Below are 18645 nucleotides of genomic sequence, written 5' to 3'. Positions count from 1 at the left end.
TTTTCAAAGCACCCTGGCAGCAGTAGTTGCAAGGGCATCCACGTCTCTTGTGCCCAGGAGAACAGACAGCCTCAGCAAAGCTGCCCAGTTTCTCATCAGGCACAGACATCCCAATTCAGCATGGTCCAGGAGCATGAAGAAGGTGACAGCAGCAGAAATGCACTTCTCCTCTGACAGGCAATACCACTCAGGATGTGAAAGAGCCTCACATTTTTACCAGTTCAGCCTGTTTGCCAACAGTATTGGACACATTATAGAGCTCTGTCCTAGGGGGCTGCAGCCACCATCTCACATCAGATTTCCCCTGTGGCTGTGACTGCCATGAACTCATCCCAACAAAATCCAGCTAAGACACAGCCGCTCCCTTCCAAAGTGAGTGTTGTTCACAAAGACCAGAAACAACCACACCATCGCCCTCAACACAACTGGCAGTGTCGTCTGTGGCCATAAACTGGTGACAGCCAGGAAAGATACTCCCAAGCACCTCATCCTAGGGACTGAAAGGGGCTGAGCTTTGTTATGGTGCCACTGACAACTCCTGGGATGAACAGGGGGCTCTGGAATGCAAAATGCCATGCTACCTCAGCAGACATGTCTTGCCCTCAATTTCTGCCCCAACTGCACCTCCAAAGCTACAGGATACCTTGCAGAGAGGTAACTTCAAAGAGTTTAGATGACATGGACTTCTTAAAAAAAATATAAAAAAAGAAGGAAAAGATGATGACAAGGTTTATGTGTGTCAGAGTTTACAGTGTCAAAGACTGAGAGCAAATTATCCAAGGGCCAGACCCATTCTCCATTGCTGGAAAATGAGAGCCCAGAAGATGAGTTCCACAGGTAAAAATAAGATCCTTGCAAATTCCTTGGGAAAAGAGGAATGAAAAATGCTCAGAAACAGGGGCAGGTGTGACATGGAAACAGGGAACTTTAGGAACTTCTCCTGAATATGAGGCTCCAATATTTCCCACAATGATTGTGGGAATATGCCATAAATCTGACCCTTCTCTCCCACTTCTTCTCATAGACTTTCTGACGTGCAGTAATGGATTGAGATTCTGGTCCTTGATGTCTCCTTGGCACCACAGGACAGAGTAGAGGAAGATGGTTTGTCTTTGACACTGCAGTTGAACACCACAGATTTGATTCTTGCCCTGTGTATTTTGGCAGAGGGACACAACCTCTCTGTACTGGCAGCTCCCTCTTACTCTTCTGGTGTTCACAGAAGGGAAAAGCATGGCGACATTCAGGGACACAGCAGGAAAAGTCCACTCCTGGCTGACAGAGGCCAGTCCCCTGTGACCACAGGGTTTACCACTGCTTATTAATTTTATGAATATTCCACATCCCATCTTAAAAGCCGTTCCTGTTTGGCTTGCTCCTCCCACTGGGTGGATGTTCTGGAGCCTGACCGCCCTAATGTTCTCATTTCCAGCCTGAATTTATTCACAGTCAGCTTTCACCCACTTGATCTTGTGCCAATATCGTCCTTTAGCTTAAACAGCTCTGTTCCCTCCCTGATGCTTGACCCCCTGATGTTTTTACAGACAGCAATCACACCCCCTCTCAGCCCCTCTTTGCTTTGCTAGGCTGAACAAGCTGAGCACTCTGTGCCTCCTCTTGTAACACAGACTCTCACTTTCCCTGATCTACTCTATAATCCTTTTCTGCATCATCCCACTTGCTGCAGGTGGGTATCCCAGCCTTGTGTATAGGATGCAGTAGCACTTCTCCACCTTGTCTGGAAGCACCTCAGGCTTCAACTAGAAGTATATTTGCCCTTTCTCACACCTGCATCTTACCAGCAGCTCCCTGATGTAAATTCACATGGTTCCTCCACTTCAGTCATTTCCCACTGATGCATCACAGCAGATTTCTCTGATAGCAGTCTCCACATGCATGACCTTGCATTTGTACTGCTGCACTTCATCCCACCTGAACCACTGAAGTAGTTCTCCGTCTTTCAGATCTTCCGTATGATACCCTGATCCTTCACTAAGGTGTCATTGTCTCCCAACCTGGTGTCAGCTGCACAAAATTTAAGCAGCGCAATCTTAAATGGAGTTGCTGATCTGACTGGCTGGTATCAGCCATGGGGAAGATGCTTGCCCCCTCCGCTGGGTAGCTGCCACCTGGAAAAGCCATATGTGTAAGTTTTGGGTAGTGGAGAAATGTGGATATGAAAACAGTCACTGTGATATTTCTCTATAATCTCTCATCAAACTTCCTGTCATATTGGATTAAAACATTTTCCTGGGTCAGCACTTCATCATCACCTTGAATGGAAATGATGTCAAGCATTAACAGCATCAATTAAAGGGCTAGGATAAATTTAAACTTGGATTTATTTCATTTTCCTTGCTTGATGACCATTACTCATTAGGGCTTTCCAGAGCAAGTAATCACATCGCAAATATAAAGCTGGCATTTGCCAGACAAGCATATCAGTGAAATGAAATTCATTTCTGTGTTGTTCATCAGTCAAGCACAGGGATTCAGATCTGGGGGGTTAAGCAAGCATGGATGGCCAAAGCAAATCCATTATTCAGTCTAAATGAGGAGTCCTGGTAGCTTTTTCTCCTAAATCATCTTTAACGGAAGGCTTCCTTTGTGGCCTGAAACATTCCCAGCTCCAAAGAGGGAAGCGACTGCGACCTTCAGTAGCTACCGAGGACAGCTGGAGCCACCTAAGCCAGGAGACAGCCTCCCTCTCTTCCTCTCACACACACAATCAGCTGCCCATCCTCATTATGTGCCGAGAGCAGCAGTTTACAGCTTCCCAGAGAAACCAAATTGGTCCTGTCATGAATTACTGTAAGTGCTTGTTCCACACTCTTCAATAATGTCTCTCATTAGGGGTTGATATGCAATATGTGTTTTATTAGCATATGTTCCCCAGTCTAAGAAGAACAGACCTAATCTTCAGTCTGTCAGGGAAACAGTCAAGTAAAAGCCTTAACTGAGGCACAGCATGACTGGCAACCTCATAGGCCATGGGCCTATTGGGGCATCGCAGGGCTGCATGTCCTGAGGAGCGGGAGCCCAGGAGTTGGAGAGGAAAAGGGCAAACTAGCACCTGTATTTGGTGATGGGTGAGAAGGGAAGGAGAGCCATGCACTCTCCATTATGTGCAAGGAGCCTGTGTTGGAGTCACTGTGGTTAGTACTGAGCTAGACAGGTTACGTGTATGCCCAGCTATGCTTGTTATCTCCCTCCTACCGTCTCACAGACATATCTTTGATCCTGAAGGCACATCTGGTCCTTCTGTTCAGGCTGGAAGCTCTATACCTCTGATGCAAGATCCCACCTGTTCTTCACTATGCACTGCAGAGCCTGAAATCACCTCTCTGTCTACAGCATGGGTACAGGCTGAATAAAGGACAATATCCCTCATGTTGCTTCACAGCCCCCTCCTGCCCAGAGCAATGGTTACCATCTCTTTTGAGGTTCACATCTGAAAATCAGCACTGTTCGGTGCCTTACTGGATCCAACTTTATACCCATTTCTAATCTCAGTGAGTACAATATCCTCTTCCACACATTTACTTGCAGTGGACATGACTGCCCGCAGCCAGACCCACATACGTGTTTATGTACCATGCTGTCAGCACTTCTGGCTCCAAGAAAAATCACGCAGGCTCTGCGTAGTCCAGGTATGCTCAGCTGCAGCTAGGTTGAGTTCTGAGATATTTTGTCTGTAATATGGTTGTGACTTACCAGGGGAGACAAACTCCATCATCTCCCAGGCCTCTTTTTCTGGGTTCTCTACAGACGCTGGCAGAGCGCACTGTCAGGGTACCTTTATCCTTAAAAACAACAATTAATAAAGGATGAGGCTATTGTTTACCAAAGCAGACACAGCCTTTTTAGTGGGACTCTGGGCTTCCCAGCCTCATGCATGTAATGAAGGCATATGTCATTTTGGAGCCTATGTCCACCTTTAACTCCACTGCATTTGCAGTCCTGTCTCTAGGAAAGATGAGGCACGCAGCACAGTATATGCAGGGAGAGCCATAAAGCCCTTCACATTATTCCATGCTGCCTGCACTGGTAGCATGGCTGCATAACTTTCATTTATTTATGAAACACAGTCAAAACCTCTATCTAGTGCCTACTCCTGCGTGTTTGTCACTAGCTACGGGAGAGACTACATCGCCCTTCCAAAACCTCACCCTTCACACAATCTCTCCTCTTATCTCCAACATGTTATAGGAAGCAAGAGCCAGGAAAAAAAGAACTCAAAACAATAACAAAACAAAAAAAAAAAAAAAAACCAAAACCCCAACATAAATAAAAGAGAGAAGAAGTGGAAAATAGGAGGGGGAACAGGGTAGGGGAAGAACGTGCACAAAGAAAAGACTGAAGCAGTACGAGGAACATGGGCTCACTACTGAAAACAAGAGATGAGCAGAGTAAGCTGGAGGAAGCTGCATTACAGCTTATCGATAGGGACTCTCAGAAAGACTCAATAACTAGCATGTACCCCTTGAAGCCACTGAAGGAGTGTGGATAAGAGATGCACACAAATGACTCACTTTTATCTTTGATACCTGGCAAGCATTTTTTATCCTGTGTTCAGCTTTGTAAAAGACAAGCCAACAGCCTGCTGGATAGGAACAAGCACAATGGTGTGAAAACAACATCTCAAGCCTGCAAGGCTGATATGAGGGGTATATTGGTTGGGGGAATGTGATTATCTCTTCTGTCACATTCTTACCCTGAGTGAGCACTGAACAGTAGCATTAGGAGCTGGAGATAGATGAGATTTTGCTACTAGATGTGTTTTAAGATCATATGAGCCTTTTCAGCAAGATTATTTGTACTGTTCTTTTCAGACACTGTTACTATTCCAAACAGAGCTAAGAATGGGAAAACTGTAAGTATTCTCTTGTACTAGGCAAGCTGAACGATATCCTGCTTTCACTCTTGCACAGTCAAGTACTTGAGTTGTATTAGGAGCAGTACTTATGAAAAATGGAAGTTAAGACAAAATCTCTTTTGCAAGGCACCTTACAAGTAGCAAGCCACCTTGTAAAACTTTCAGCTACCTTGTCTTGGGCAGGTTACCTTACTCAGTTTGGATAATCAGAGAAGAGAATTGGTACCATGAGACTGAGGCATAATTAACCTGCCACCACTCATACTACCAATTTTCCCAACTAACCGATTATAAATGATCTATGAACTAGGGATAACCAGCTCAGAAAAACCATGAATCATACTGAAGAACAATTTATGAATGCAAAAAAAACAGAATTAGTCAGACTAATTCATTAGTTAGGCATTAGTTTGCTAAGCTCTGGTGGGCAAAGGAAAGTCTCAGGAGTGACACTGGAAGGTCAGGCAGACCTAAAGGGAAAAACCTCATCCCACAGCTCCCAGACATTTCCACTGAACCCACCTGACCTCTCAGTGCTGGTCAGGCCTGTGTCCAGCTTTCCCTGGCCAGCCTAATAGAAATCACTCCTGTCCTCTGAATGACAGGGCTCACAACAACTGTGGCCAGGCAGACGCCTCTGCCTGCAGTGAGCAATGGCCAGGAGGCCTTCCTTTGTTCTGCTGTTGCCAACTTAGTCAATAAAGCACACATACATGAAATGTGAAAAAAGCTCCTTGTTTCCCACCCCCATCAAACATCCAGCTGTCCTGGAGTCTTCCCTGACAGCACAGGTAGAGAGAACCTTGTTCTAACAGCTGGTCTCATTGACACATCATCCCCCGTGACAGATTGCTAGGGACAAAAGGAAAGATGGCTCAACGTGCTGTCAACTGCAGTGATTGACATTGTGTCCCATTTTCAGGCAGCAGAGAGCACAGCTGAGGCAGGATCCTGCCCTCTCTGCTCCCAAATGCCTGTGGCAAAGTTGCTGCTTTACCCCCAGGTCCCACACAGCAACCTCATTAAGCTTCAAGCACGGCTTTGTCCATCAAATGCTATTGATCAGCCAGCTCTCCTTCTACCTGTGCATGGCTGCCACTCAATCCCACTGCACGTCCCAAACTTCTCCTCCTCTTGCAGCCTAAAAAGGCAGTGTCACCTCTCCCTTCTCTTGCTTTCCCTGGCTTTGTATCATGATGGCTGTTCAAACCATCCACCAACCACACCTCCTCTTGACACACTGGCTTCTTTCTGCATCCCTTCTGCCTCCCTCAGGGCTGCGTTCTGCACAGCATCACGTATGCCACTAGCACAACTGAAGGCAATTGACTTGAGAGCACAAATATAATCTGCCTATTCTCACTGCATGAACAGAAGTTGAAATAAAAAAATTAAAAAAAAAAAAATCAGTGGGAGAGATGGGAGATTTAAAGCTGAAAAAACACCTTTTCCTGCTACAGGGGACGACTCAGCAGGTAGGTAGAATTGTGTTGATTTGACATTGTCCCATACGACAGCAGCCTGTGATCAGACATCAAACTGGCAGGCAAAAAGGAAGACAGGACTACAGCAGCTTCCTGGCAGGCGTGACTTATAAGCCATTCTACAACAGAAGGTCTGCTCTGAGATTCAGTCCTGGGCAAACATGGAGAGGCGAAGTCCCTGCAGTCACCAGTCCTAATGCCAGCAAGACAGGACAAGCACAACCTGTACCAAGTGAAATGATGAACAGTAAAGGGATGTGCCATTTGTCACACACTCCATAAGTGTTTTGATCCATGCAGCATCGCACATGCAGCCATGACCACCATCTGCTGCTTCATGGGAAGTCACACTCCCTTCCTCACCGGCTGGGACTGCGATGCTCTAGCAGGGAGGAAGAAAGGAAAAGTCCCTTTGCCATGATGCCTCACACTGGGACATCAAACTGGGACGTCTAGTTAAGTAGTTTCTCAGCAAGAGGATTTCTCAGCGGATGCAGCAGCACAAGCCCCTTCCCTTTTTTCTTTTTCACCTCCTCAGCTCCTGCAGTGTCCCCCAGCTGAAAACCCCACTGCAGCACTAGTGGGGGTTGCACAGGATGGGGCCACTGGGACAGGGTGCCCCAGTGAACCTCGGGATGAGGGCTATGGAGCCTGGCCTGTCGGCAGCCCCATGTCAGGCTGTTACCTTGGTAATGATAGCATTGCCCAGACAGCATGTAATCCCCCAGAGCAGCAAAATGTTAGACCCTTGGTTTGTGAAGCGAGTTTGGTCACCCCAGACTGCCCTGAACAGAGCTGCTTTCTTTGCTAGGCCTTCATGTTCCCCTGGCCCCAAGGTGCAGCCCTCAGGCCACCCCCAAGGCACCGGCTGCTCAGTTTCCTAAGAAGCTTCACCTGAAGACATCATTGTGTCTGCAGAAGAAAAAGGATTTCATTCACCTCCGAGAGCACAGAGCTGGGCTGCTGCAAGGGCCACCACACGCTGAAGTACACCACTACCCCCTTCAGTACACTGCCTTTCTGTGTTCATAGCCTTTCCTAACCTGGGGCCCAATAAACATGTGGATTTATAATATCTAGAAGCAGAGAAAGCAATACTGCATGTGTCTGCCTTGGGTTTATGCTCTTTTTCAGACACTGGTTACTGTTGAAGATGGAGGAGACAAACTTTTGGTGTGGATGTTCTTGCTCCTGATTAATACAGGGCTGGGTAGATTAGCTTGCTCTGGAAGCTTGTTCTAGCCTGGTTGCACAAACTAGCTGTTTATTTTACAGGGTTGCTTACAAGCACTGAAAGATACATCCAGCTTCACTAGGCTGGTTACTCATGTGCCAAGGGCCACGCAAGTGGATTCATCAAACCATGGTGCTGCATGAATGGGGAAAGCACAGTGGTATGAGTTAACAGTGTTCTCAAACATATATGTAAAAGACTATGGGCCGGTGCACTGCTTGCTCATCCTCCCTTTCAAGAAATACCATCCCTGCTTGGCACGTGAAGAGAATGAGAGATGTCCCTGCCCTGGTCTGTGTGCCCTTGGAGAGGTGTCCGGCTCCATGCGCTAATGGAGCCAAAGACAGACAGCAGCTGACAGCCACTGCTGAAGTGGGCTCAGAGAAGGGTAAAAGAATACCTCAGAGCCAGAAATGAAGCTATACAGATCCACAGCCCGTGGGCCTTGGCGTAAAACCTCTCCCACTGTGTTGTGATGGCTATCAGTGGAGTTAACCTTCCGCTCTAATCACAGTCATTAAATTCCTGCTAACGCCCCTGTCCTATGTCTGTCCAAACAGCTCTGTTATCTGTCACCTCCCCACACGGTGAGCCCGGCTCCCCACTGCCGCAGCTCTCATTAACACTGCTCTGGCTGGCTGATGAGGCAAGTGGCAGCCAGTGCCAGAGCCCAGATGAGTTTTGTAGACAGCAGGGGATGTTTATCCAACATGGAGGGGATGAAAGTACAAACAAAGACAGACCATACAATTATTCAGCCATCGCACAGGGCCAGTCTCATTAAAGACAGTCTCCCTGACAGGAATTAATCTGAAGTGACAACCCACTGAGCTAATTTAGCAAATGGGGCCGGGGCTTGGCCTGGTGCAAATTACAGGGGTCTGTCTGGCCGGTAGAGCTGAGCCTGCTCTGAGGAGGGGAAAGGCAGGAATGTGTTAAGCTGGCTCGAGCCTGCATATCAGAAGGTCTGGAGGAGACAGCAGCCTCAGGTCTCCTTGAGGGGCACAATGAAGATTAAACTACCCTACTGCACCAATACCTTCTCCTTCCTCTTTCTCCTGCAGCCTCAGGTCACAGATGGGTTCCAGCTCATTAAGTGCACAGTAATTCTGCCACTATCCCCTGTAAATGTAACCACCAGCCCAGCTCAGATCTTTCCTCCAGGATGCAACCTGCTTGCAATTTTAGATGGCTTTTCATTTCTCTTTAATGTTAGAGCAGAGCTCTGGGAGGGGATAAAATACACAGAGTGAAACAAGCAACTTAAAAGGCTTTTTATTTTTTAAGCAAAGATCTGGTTTGGGGAGGTTGCTTTGAATCCCCAAGCAATGAAAAACATTTTCAGTTAGAGTGCAATGCCTCAGTGCCTTTCTATGCTACAAGAATAAACAGAATTTAAAAAAAAGCTGACCAAACAAATACCCCAAGAGCCTCACGGCATCTGCCCACAACCAAACCACCCAAGGCTGCAAGCTTATGAAGTTCACTGGCTAAGGTGAATGTGGTTGGCATTTGGATCAGTTGCCTTAGATCAAGAAAGGAAAAATCTCCCAAATCACAGGACAGAGGTCTGTGAGGCCCCTGCAGTTCCTCGGTGGGGATGTTTTCCCCTCTGAATCACTACTCAACACACAAAGCTACTGCCTAGCCCACCTGACGGATGCACTCCAGGAAATAACAGCCTATTTGCCAAGACATACAACACAAGCTTTACAAGAATCTTGCTTCACGTTGCTATTGTATGTGCTTTGCGCCTGGGTCAGCAGCTCCAAGCTGTCAAGGCTGTTTATTTGGTTTTAATCAAAGGTTAATTTTTATTCTACTGGAACAGGTACGTTCGCTGTGCTGCTCAGCCTGCTTCGGAGCGCCGGGAACAATCAGCTCCTGTAGAAATGCACCTGCCCGTCTTGCTGGGAGACCCCATGCATCACTTAGGAAACCAAATTCCTCCAGACTGCTTGCAATCCCCCCAGGAATGCCCAACCAGCCCTCGGAAGCTGTTGAACTGGAAGAGCTGGAGGAGCCAGAGCACCAGCCAATTAATAAGCAGCACTTGGAGGCTCACCCAGCCCCATTTTCAGCATCTGCAGCAAGAAAATTTAATTCAAGGGTTCCCAGGTGCCTTGCAAAGCATCCTGCTACTTAGGGATCTTCATATTACATATGCCAAGAGCTCTTCAAGCAAACTGGGGAGAACAAAATGAAAACCAGTAAAGCATTTTGCAACCAGTGCACATCCCAGCTGGCTGCCCTTTGGATTCCAGCTAAGCAAGGGTTAGTATCTCCCAGAAAGCACCTCTACCACCCTGAGACTGCATGCTGCTGCTGTTCCATTCATCCTTAAGATGCTGAAGAGCACCAGCCACTGACCACTGAGGCTGGGGATGTCCCAGAGCTGGAGGAGAACATAAGCTGGTTGCCTTGTTAAATTTTCATCAGCTTGACCCTGGCGATAAATCAGTCATGACTGGCTACATGTAAGGCCCATTTTATCTGAAGAGGATATTCGACTTCAATCCTAGCTCTCTAGGAGAATTTCTGTGCCACCACAGCTAGTGCCTGGAAGCCAGTGTATCCACTGAGGAGGGTGCACAGGCAAACAGTGGCTTTTCATTCAGGTACACACAAATCCCCTTTCCTAAGAGCTCTCCAGTCAGCAATGCTTTTAAGCTTTTGAGCTTTTCACAGTTATATTCAGCAATGACACCATGTTCTGCAGTCCAGCAATGGAACAGCAGGACAAAAAGCTCAGCCCAGGTGCCCCAGCATGGAGAGGAAGGTGCAATGAAGCAGCAAAGCCTGCAAGATGTGGAAGAGGGCGACGGTGCAAAGGAAAGCATGAAAGGTCAGGAGGTGTCACGAGGCTGCTTGGAGCCCAAGTGAGACATTGTGAGGAAAACACCAGGAAGGCAGAACAGGAGCACAGAGGAAGTGGCAGGTTGGAGACGAGAGGGAATGTGATCCCTCGGGACAAGGAAATGAAAAGGGCTCAGCGAGATCTCACCATGAAATGCAAGTGTCTTCATTGGAGAAGGGCCAGGAGGAGGCAATACCATGAAAGCCTTTTCCAGAGTGTTTCCTGCTTGCACTTGATAAAAGCGGGAATAAAAGTCCTCTGCTTCATCCTCTCTCTGACCTCCTTTATTCAGACCCAGATCAGCACAATGGCACCTGTAGCCTTTTCTAAGACATTTGCCATACATGAGACTGGGCTACAGCAGGTATAACACTCCTCTAGAACACACCACTAAATCGTCACAACTATGTAGTGATGCTGCAAAAGAAATATTAACAGCAGTAACTGATGGGGTATGAAGAAAACGAGGCAGGATGTAAATTTGCACGGGCACTGAGCTTCCTTTGTGTCATAATTTAAAGCAGAAATGCGATTTTCCCTTCTCTTGATGCCTTTCAGTAGGAGCTTAATGAGGAACAGATCCAAGATTACTTTTAGGTACTATGTAAAAGAAAAAGAATCTCAACATCACTGGAGAAGAATAAAAGTCACAAATTACCTCATGGAATTGCAGTGCTGATAATAGCAAAACTCAGCTAAGAGGGAAAGGGTACTATGACAAACTGCCTTCATTATTAGAGGCTCCCCTGTGTCCTGTATTATTATTAAGCACTGACAATGTGCTCGGCATGGTTTGAGTAACAAACAAAGGCTGTCCCACTCCAGAGAGCTCACAATCAAAAGGAGATATAAAACTGGAGCCTACTGTGCAGAACTAGAGGAAAGACACACTTGGATCTTTTTAATTATTTTGTTTTCTATCTACAGTAAACAAACTTTCCTTGCAAAATGCATCTGCTTCCAAGCTACCCCTGAACGGAAAGAATCACCAATTTTAAATGTCCCTGTTTTTAAAAAATGTTTAAGGCAGGCACTTTGCTGCTTGTGAATGAAAGTACCTGGCAATCCTGCTAGGTTGATGTGCTCTTTGAAAAACATCAAGCTCTTTTCCCTGTCCTTCTCCAACCCATGATCTCTTCAGATTTCTCTCAGTTCTTCCCTCGCCACCTCTGGTATGATTTCCCTTCAGACTCAGAAACCTTGAAACCCACTTCTCTTCCCCTGCAGAGTTTATATACTCCAAATAGCTTCATTACTGTGACAGTATGAAAGTCCTTCTGCAACACAAACAAACAATGACTTTTTCCTGCAGTTTCTACCTGGAAAGCTCTTCAACTTATTCCCTTTATTTCATATGAGTGTGGAGGACGGAATCCCACTTGCTTGAGTCTTTGGCCTATAAAATCTACAACACCTACTAATGACTCTGGGGTTTTGTTCACATTAAAAGCCCCTTCAAAACACCGAGCACGAACAGTTCAATGGGAAGTAGCAAGACTCTGAAAGTCCTCGATTGTACCCGACACCAGACGTGAAAATGAACACCAAGCTGTGCACTTGGTCTATCTCTTCCATTTGGTGGGGAAGGTGTAAGACCATCAGGGTCTGGCAGTTCCACCACCTTCAGCTCTCAATCGGCAAGGAGACACTGATGTAACTGCCTCCTGAGAGGTTCTCTTCCCAAGGGCATGTGCCGAGGCTCCAGAAGAGCAGACCTTACCTGTCGGACTTCCAAACGGTACTTGAGGATGGGATCCACAGCATTGGGTTCCTTCTGTGTCCACTGCAAGACGTAAGAGTAATTCTTGGATTGCTTCTGGCTCAAGGTGGGGTTCGGAGTGTCATAGTAAAACTCTGGACTATAAGCTTTTGCTGGAGAGAGGAAAAAAAAAGAAGAGGGAGGAAAATAAAAGAGCAGGATAAAGGTGAACATAAATTACAAAGTGATGTGGTCAGAGTGGAACAGCTCCCCTCACCCAGCTCATCCACTTGCCTTTGACATGACGGAAACCTTTACTGTTGTAGCTGATGTTGCACTGATGTGCCATCATTTTCTGTGAATCTCTACTGCTTTCACAGCCTAAACTACTGGGAAGGTTATCAGCCCTGCAACACCAGTGGGGCATGACCGACACTAGAGAAGGTGGGAACAGCTTCAGTTCTCCAGCTGCAACCAGCTCCAATCTTTCCTCTCTTGCTTTGTAGTTAAGATTGAGGTAACAGCTTTAAACTGGCACTTCTGTTTCATCTGCTGCTTTACAGTCTCCTGCTAACAAACCCCGAGGAAAGATCATTTGGCTGGTAGGTCGTAGGAAAAGAGTTATTTATCACACAGGGACCACAGCATTAAAAAGGAGACCTTGCTCCTTCTGTATCTCTCCTGCCTTGGCAACACAGTGCTCCAGCCTCTTTGTAACATGACAGTCAACTCAGCAGCAAAGGGGATGCTGACCTCAGCCTGGGTACAAACAGCGGGAGCTTTTGCAGGGGTGGAGATGTCTTTTCTAAACCCACATCTCCCCTTAAAAACAGAAGGCAGCAGGAGAATGGCAAACAGAAGAGAAACAAGATACCAGAAACTGGATGGTTCAGAGAAGGGATTTCCCAACCTTTTCCCAGCCGCTACTGTCCTGAACCACTAACAAACAGGATTTGAAGGCTACTACCTGGAGCCCAGCAGCTGGTGGACTAATGCACAGGGCCCAGAAGCAACTCAAGGTCTTACCCACAAACTGGTTTTGCCCTATTTGAAATTACCTTCGTTTCACCCTGTGCAATTCAATTTTTGGTTCAGGTCCTGCCCTGGGCCAGGCAGGAACTGGACCTGAACCAAACCTCTCCTTTCGAGTTCAAGTCCAATCTGGACCTGCACAGACCAGAAAGATGCCTGGGCTGATGCTGGAGAGCAGAACAGCATGAACAGCATCTCCCCAGGCAGTCTGCTGCACCTTCCACTTGAATCACAGGTCCTGCCACTCTGTGGGGTTATAATTAGGCTCAAAAGGATTCAAAGTTTATTTTTTATGAACTCAGATGGATAATATTGATGTTTATTTCCAAGTTATTTTTTTCTTATTATTTTTATTGACTAGAATTTTTGCACAAGCAAGAAGTACAGAACCACCTCAGAGACTAATTGCTGCTTATTTGACTTGTATTGACTGTGGAAGTCAAGCTTCATAATGGATTCAGAAATAAAATCAGAACTGATGATAATCATCATCTTGCATGATATTAGTTCCTTATTAATTGACTCCAAGATGGAAACAGATGCTAAAAAAAAAAAGTTTTCTAATAAAAATGCAGCACATCAAGATACTTTTAGAACTCACTTCCGGAAACTTTTACTATTGCTAGAAAGTTTTGCCTTTTGCTTACAGATAATTGGAAGAGCTGAAGGTTATTCACTCCATCTTTCAGGACTTTTTGGTGCTTGTGGCTAGTGGGAGTGCAGGCAGTGACCAGTATGGGCTGTCCTGATAAACTACTCAAGGGGAGTGGGTTGGATGTCTCACTATCCTTCCAAAACATCTAAGAAAGCTAATCTCCTATCCACAGAAGAAACCAATTCCATCCTGGGCAGGTTTATACACTCTGTTTCCAGTGCACTGAACACCTCAGAGTCAGAAATGAGTCACTGCCTCCCTGTCAGATAGGAAGGTTTATGGTAAAGCCATAAATCCAGGAGAACCTTCTTCAGCAGGGGGCTGGACTAGATCAGAGGTGTCAAACTCATTTTCACTGGGGGCCACACCAGCCTTGCGGTTGCCTTCTAAAGGCCAAATGTAGGAGTAGCTACATTTACACAGTCCTAAAATTACACTTGGCTATTTGAAGGCAACTGCGAGGCTGACGTGGCCCCTGGTGAAAATGAGTCTGACAACCCTGGACTAGATGATCTCCAGAGGTCCCTTCCAACCCTAACCATTCTGTGATTCTGTGATGTTCCTTCTTTCAAAGAAAAGAAACAAAAAGAGACCATGCCATTCCCCATGCTCACACAGGGAGGCTGTGACTGATGCGAATTAACACTCCAGCAGCCCTGAGCCCAAGCAGAGCAGTCTAGCCACTAGGTTAATTTTCAGGTTGCTGTATAGGCTCAGAAAGTCTGTCCAGGACACAGGTGGAGATGTCTGGAGCTGAAAAGCCACCACCAGTTATCAATGCCTTGGAAACGGAGAAGGGATGCAGGAAAATAAATGCATGCTGCTTTCCTGATGAGTGCTCTCTAGGGATGCACGCTGCTTTCTACTGAGGGGATCTTATCTTGTGGGGTACAGCATGCCACACCAGGTGGCAATATGTATTTTTTTCCTACTTCCAGCAAGACACCCAGATCATGGGAGCACTCCCAAGCTCGCTAGGGACAGAGTTTGCTGTGGTGGCTCATAGCAGGATATGGCTTGCCATCACTTAGTGACATGAGAGTTGCAAGCATATGAAGAAAGAGTAGAGAGGACCAAAGCTCTCATGCAAAATCCACTGCCAGATAGATTCCATGAAATCTCAGGAGATGAGAACAAGGTCATGAAAAGGGGTCCAAACAGTAGAAGCAGTTTGCGCTTCCCCATTTCTGAGAGCATCTCAGAGTTATAGCATACCTGAGCTTTTCCAAACCCTGGGAAAGATCTGCTTCAAAATCAGGCCTCTCTGGATGTTATTTATTCTCATTTGTTCAGCCCTGACTTGAAAAGTATTATAAATTGGCTCTGGGCTGAAAACCTGGTATTTTGGCTGAATTTACTGCTTATTAAGGCAACTTCATCAGAGAGCTTGTCTAGAAACTGGTGACCAAGTCAATTCAGGGGTCATGGGAAAAGCAGATTTAATGATCAGCTGGAGGCTAGGTCAGATGTGTGGTTTCAGATGCTATAACTCTTCCATCCCTCTTTGCAGTTGCAGGTGCTGGAGAGGAGTCCTGTCACGGTGCCTGCCGGATTCACAGAAAACCATGAGCAGCAAATCTGCTGGGTATTGGTATCCCAGCTCATGCTTGTCCTAGCAGGCATTGTGAGACATGGACAGACAGGAGACATAGGGAAAGTACACGAATAAATAATGCAGTGTTTGTTTGATTGTTTCTAAAGGGAAAACTAGATGGTTTGAAGCCTACTGGGGGGATGTAGAGAGCCTTTCACTCCCCTTGGTCAGTACTTGTCTATGATACAGGTTGTCCAAGCTTGAAAGCTAACGGCAGCCTTGAGTTGAAGTCCTGTATCTTTCAGGCAAATGGTCAAACACTGCTAAAATGTACCAGTGGCTGTCACTAACTGCCCTAGGTCCATGTCAGACTTGAAGGACTTCCTGAAGGATGGAAGCAGATCTCCCTGTTGGCTTCCTGAAAGTCAACCCTTCTAACCACAGCGCCATGCATGAAGGAGGCAGTAGAGGTTGCTTGTACTGGCATCAGTTTATTGGGAGCAAGCTTCCCATGTTCATGACCCCATCCAACATCTCACTCTCATATGAACCTCCAACTTACCAGACACTTGGAAGAGGCAGGTGGAAACCCCCACGTCATTGGAAATGCTGCACTCGTAGCTACCGCTGGTCTCCCGGCTGACGGTGTCCACCTTCAGCTCCGAGTAGTCCTGCTGCTCTGCCAGGGGCTGTGCCAGGAGCGTTCCATTGAGGCGCCAGACGGAGGTGGCCACCTTCATGGGGCTGCCCTTCAGCATGGTGCAGCGCAGGGTGACGCTGCGCCCCATGCCCTGGCGCACGTCCAGGAAGGCTGGCTCCACCACAGGGGGGACTGGAGACCAAACAGAGCAACAGATGTGGATGCTGTCAGGGAACAGCCGTCTAGCTCAGCATGTCACCCCAGTGGTGCCTCTGAGGAGACAGGCATCTATGATTTCCAAGAGTATATTTATTTTTCTAGTGGAAACCAGGCTTCATCAAACCAAAAGCATCAACAGTCGTCTGACATCCCCTTCTGACTGAGCTGGAGCCACCTCCCACCTTCCTCCCATTTATTAGGTAGTGGTGGCCTTTAGCAAGTACTCATCCCACAGTGAGACACTGCTTGGACGAGCTGCCAAGCCCTGTTCTTTCATGTGAGAAGTGCAATTCAAGCAGCTGAGCATCATAGCTTGGATTCAGTCCTCAGATCCTAACCCAAATAACCATAGTCCTCACACCCACCATAAACTGCATTCCCTGAGCAGGCAGGTGTGTTCCCAAGCAGTTACATTAATGTTCTTATGGTCAACATCCAACAGGGTTATCAGGGACAAATGGGACCAAATCTTAGAGGGCCTCTCCCAAATACATCAATACAACACATCAGGGACTGGCTGCAGGGACCCTGGGTCCTATTTTTATCTCTGGAAACAATTCCCCAACATTGGGAGTCAAGTGGCATCTTTCCATATCAGCTTCTCTGCCAGCAGTATGAGAATGGTGATGTGTGGCCACCTCTATAGCAAAGGGAGGAGTCGTCTTGTTCTTTAGCCTTGTAATAATTTACATGAACCTCACAATTTGGACATGGTCAAGGCAGAGCAAGGAGAAAGTCTGGACTGGTATTGCCTGGGTTACTCCTTATTTAATGCAATGGCAGAGTACTTCAATCTCCACAGGCATCTGATGGACACGTTTCACTTTCAATAAACTGTTAATTAAAACACTACAGCATGGGGAAAAAACAGTAGCTCTCCCTCTAGAAAGACTTCCTGAACACAAACCAGCTGTTAGCCCAAATGTGACAGAGGGAGAACAGATTTGTAGCAGCTCCAGCACAATAACAGCTCACCTTGTCCAGGTTTAAAGCACCTGCTCTTCCACAGCCAACTTCTATACACCACAGATCTACAAAGCACCTGCCTCCTCTAAAGGTCCAGAGAGCTGCCAAGCGTAGCCAGGTCCAAAACCAGCAACATACAGCATCTGCAGAGCCACAGACACAGCTCCACTGGGAACCATGGGTCACACAGCATCCCTGAACACAGCCGTGCCCAGAGGGCTCCAGCGCACCAGCCTCTGTTCTCCCATAGCCTGACTCCAGCAAGACCCACCTACAGCCCTGTAACACTAGTGACATCTCCATCTTCACCACAGGTGAAGGTGGTACGTGCACCACCCCACAGGTCTGCATGCACAGTGTCCCCTCTCCCAGGGACACAGAAGCATCTGTGGGTATGCAGCATTACAAGCATTCCCTCCAGCGGGCAGCCCTTATTGGGCAGTGGCTGATTGTTTTCCAGGTCTCCATTCTCAACTCTCAGCCTCTGGACCCTTTGCTGCACTTAAATGGATTAAAAGCAGCCCTTGACTGAGCTCACATCACCGTGCTGAGTGGCATGGTCAGCTCATTACAGCTGGCTTTGCTAGCAATGTGTCTCTGCGGGTGCTCCAAGCGCTGGCTTGCCTTCGGCTCACACGTCTCCCACCTCACGGTGAGAATAATGTGAGAAGTTGTTTGATTAGACCTAGTGCCACAAATGTGTCGTCTCCATCCCTCGCTGCTATCCCATTTCTTGGGTCACATCTGCTCCTTAATTGAAGCCGGTGGGGTCTCACATTATAATCAAGGCCAGCTGGTGATGTAGAGGAGGAAAAAAAAAAAAAAAGTAGAAAAAGGAAGGAAGATTTAAAAAACCGGCACAAAAGCTCCAGATGTAGTCAAAGCAATCTAGCTCATGAGGAGGAGAGAGAGGGGTGGGAGAGCAGCTTCCCCCACTGCACCAGGTGGTGCCAGTGTATGGAGCTGGGGCAGAGGAAAAGGTCTGAAATCAGACAAAGTGTCCCGACAAGAACACACGTTACAAGGAAAGTGCCCCCCCGGACCTCCCTGAGGGAGCGTCTGAGGCTGGTAAAGGGCCACAGAGGAGCAGGGCTGGGACAATTCAGATGCTTCCTTAGGTCACAGGAACAGCAGGACAACCAAGGATGCAGAAGATATTTAATCTTCTTCAGCTGGGAAATGGGATTTACTTGATTTGCACTGGGACAGGCTCCGGGTCTATTGTGAAGGGAATATCTGAAAATGCCTATATAGTAAAAACTGATTACATTTTCTCCTCCTGTCTCTGGCACTAGGAAACACCCAGCGAGCATTAACTCTGCAGGTAGTCCTGGAGCCCCTGGGTTTTCTGGAGAGAGCACTGAGGCAGGTCATCTCATCACTGCAAGGGATGCACACAGTCCTACAGCAAGGGGTAGCTGCTGCTGAAAGCTGCCAGTGGATATGAAA

At 47.1% G+C, this 18645-nt stretch overlaps 1 protein-coding gene across 2 annotated transcripts in view; it reads right to left on the bottom strand.

Moving 5' to 3' along the window:
- Positions 1-18645, bottom strand: part of MDGA1 (MAM domain containing glycosylphosphatidylinositol anchor 1) — a 143284-nt gene that overhangs the window by 34054 nt on the left and 90585 nt on the right. For both annotated transcript variants that reach the window (XM_082048129.1, XM_082048128.1), the window contains 2 exons: positions 15934-16203; positions 12172-12323 (listed from right to left, as the gene is read on the bottom strand). In XM_082048129.1, coding sequence (XP_081904255.1) covers positions 12172-12323; positions 15934-16203 — 422 coding nt within the window. The remainder of the gene's footprint in view (positions 1-12171; positions 12324-15933; positions 16204-18645) is intronic.

The sequence above is a fragment of the Streptopelia decaocto genome (assembly GCF_964273445.1).
Source record: "Streptopelia decaocto genome assembly, chromosome: 3".
Classification (NCBI taxonomy): domain Eukaryota; kingdom Metazoa; phylum Chordata; class Aves; order Columbiformes; family Columbidae; genus Streptopelia; species Streptopelia decaocto.
Note: the sequence above shows the minus strand (reverse complement) of the source record. Positions and strands in the feature narration are given on the sequence as shown.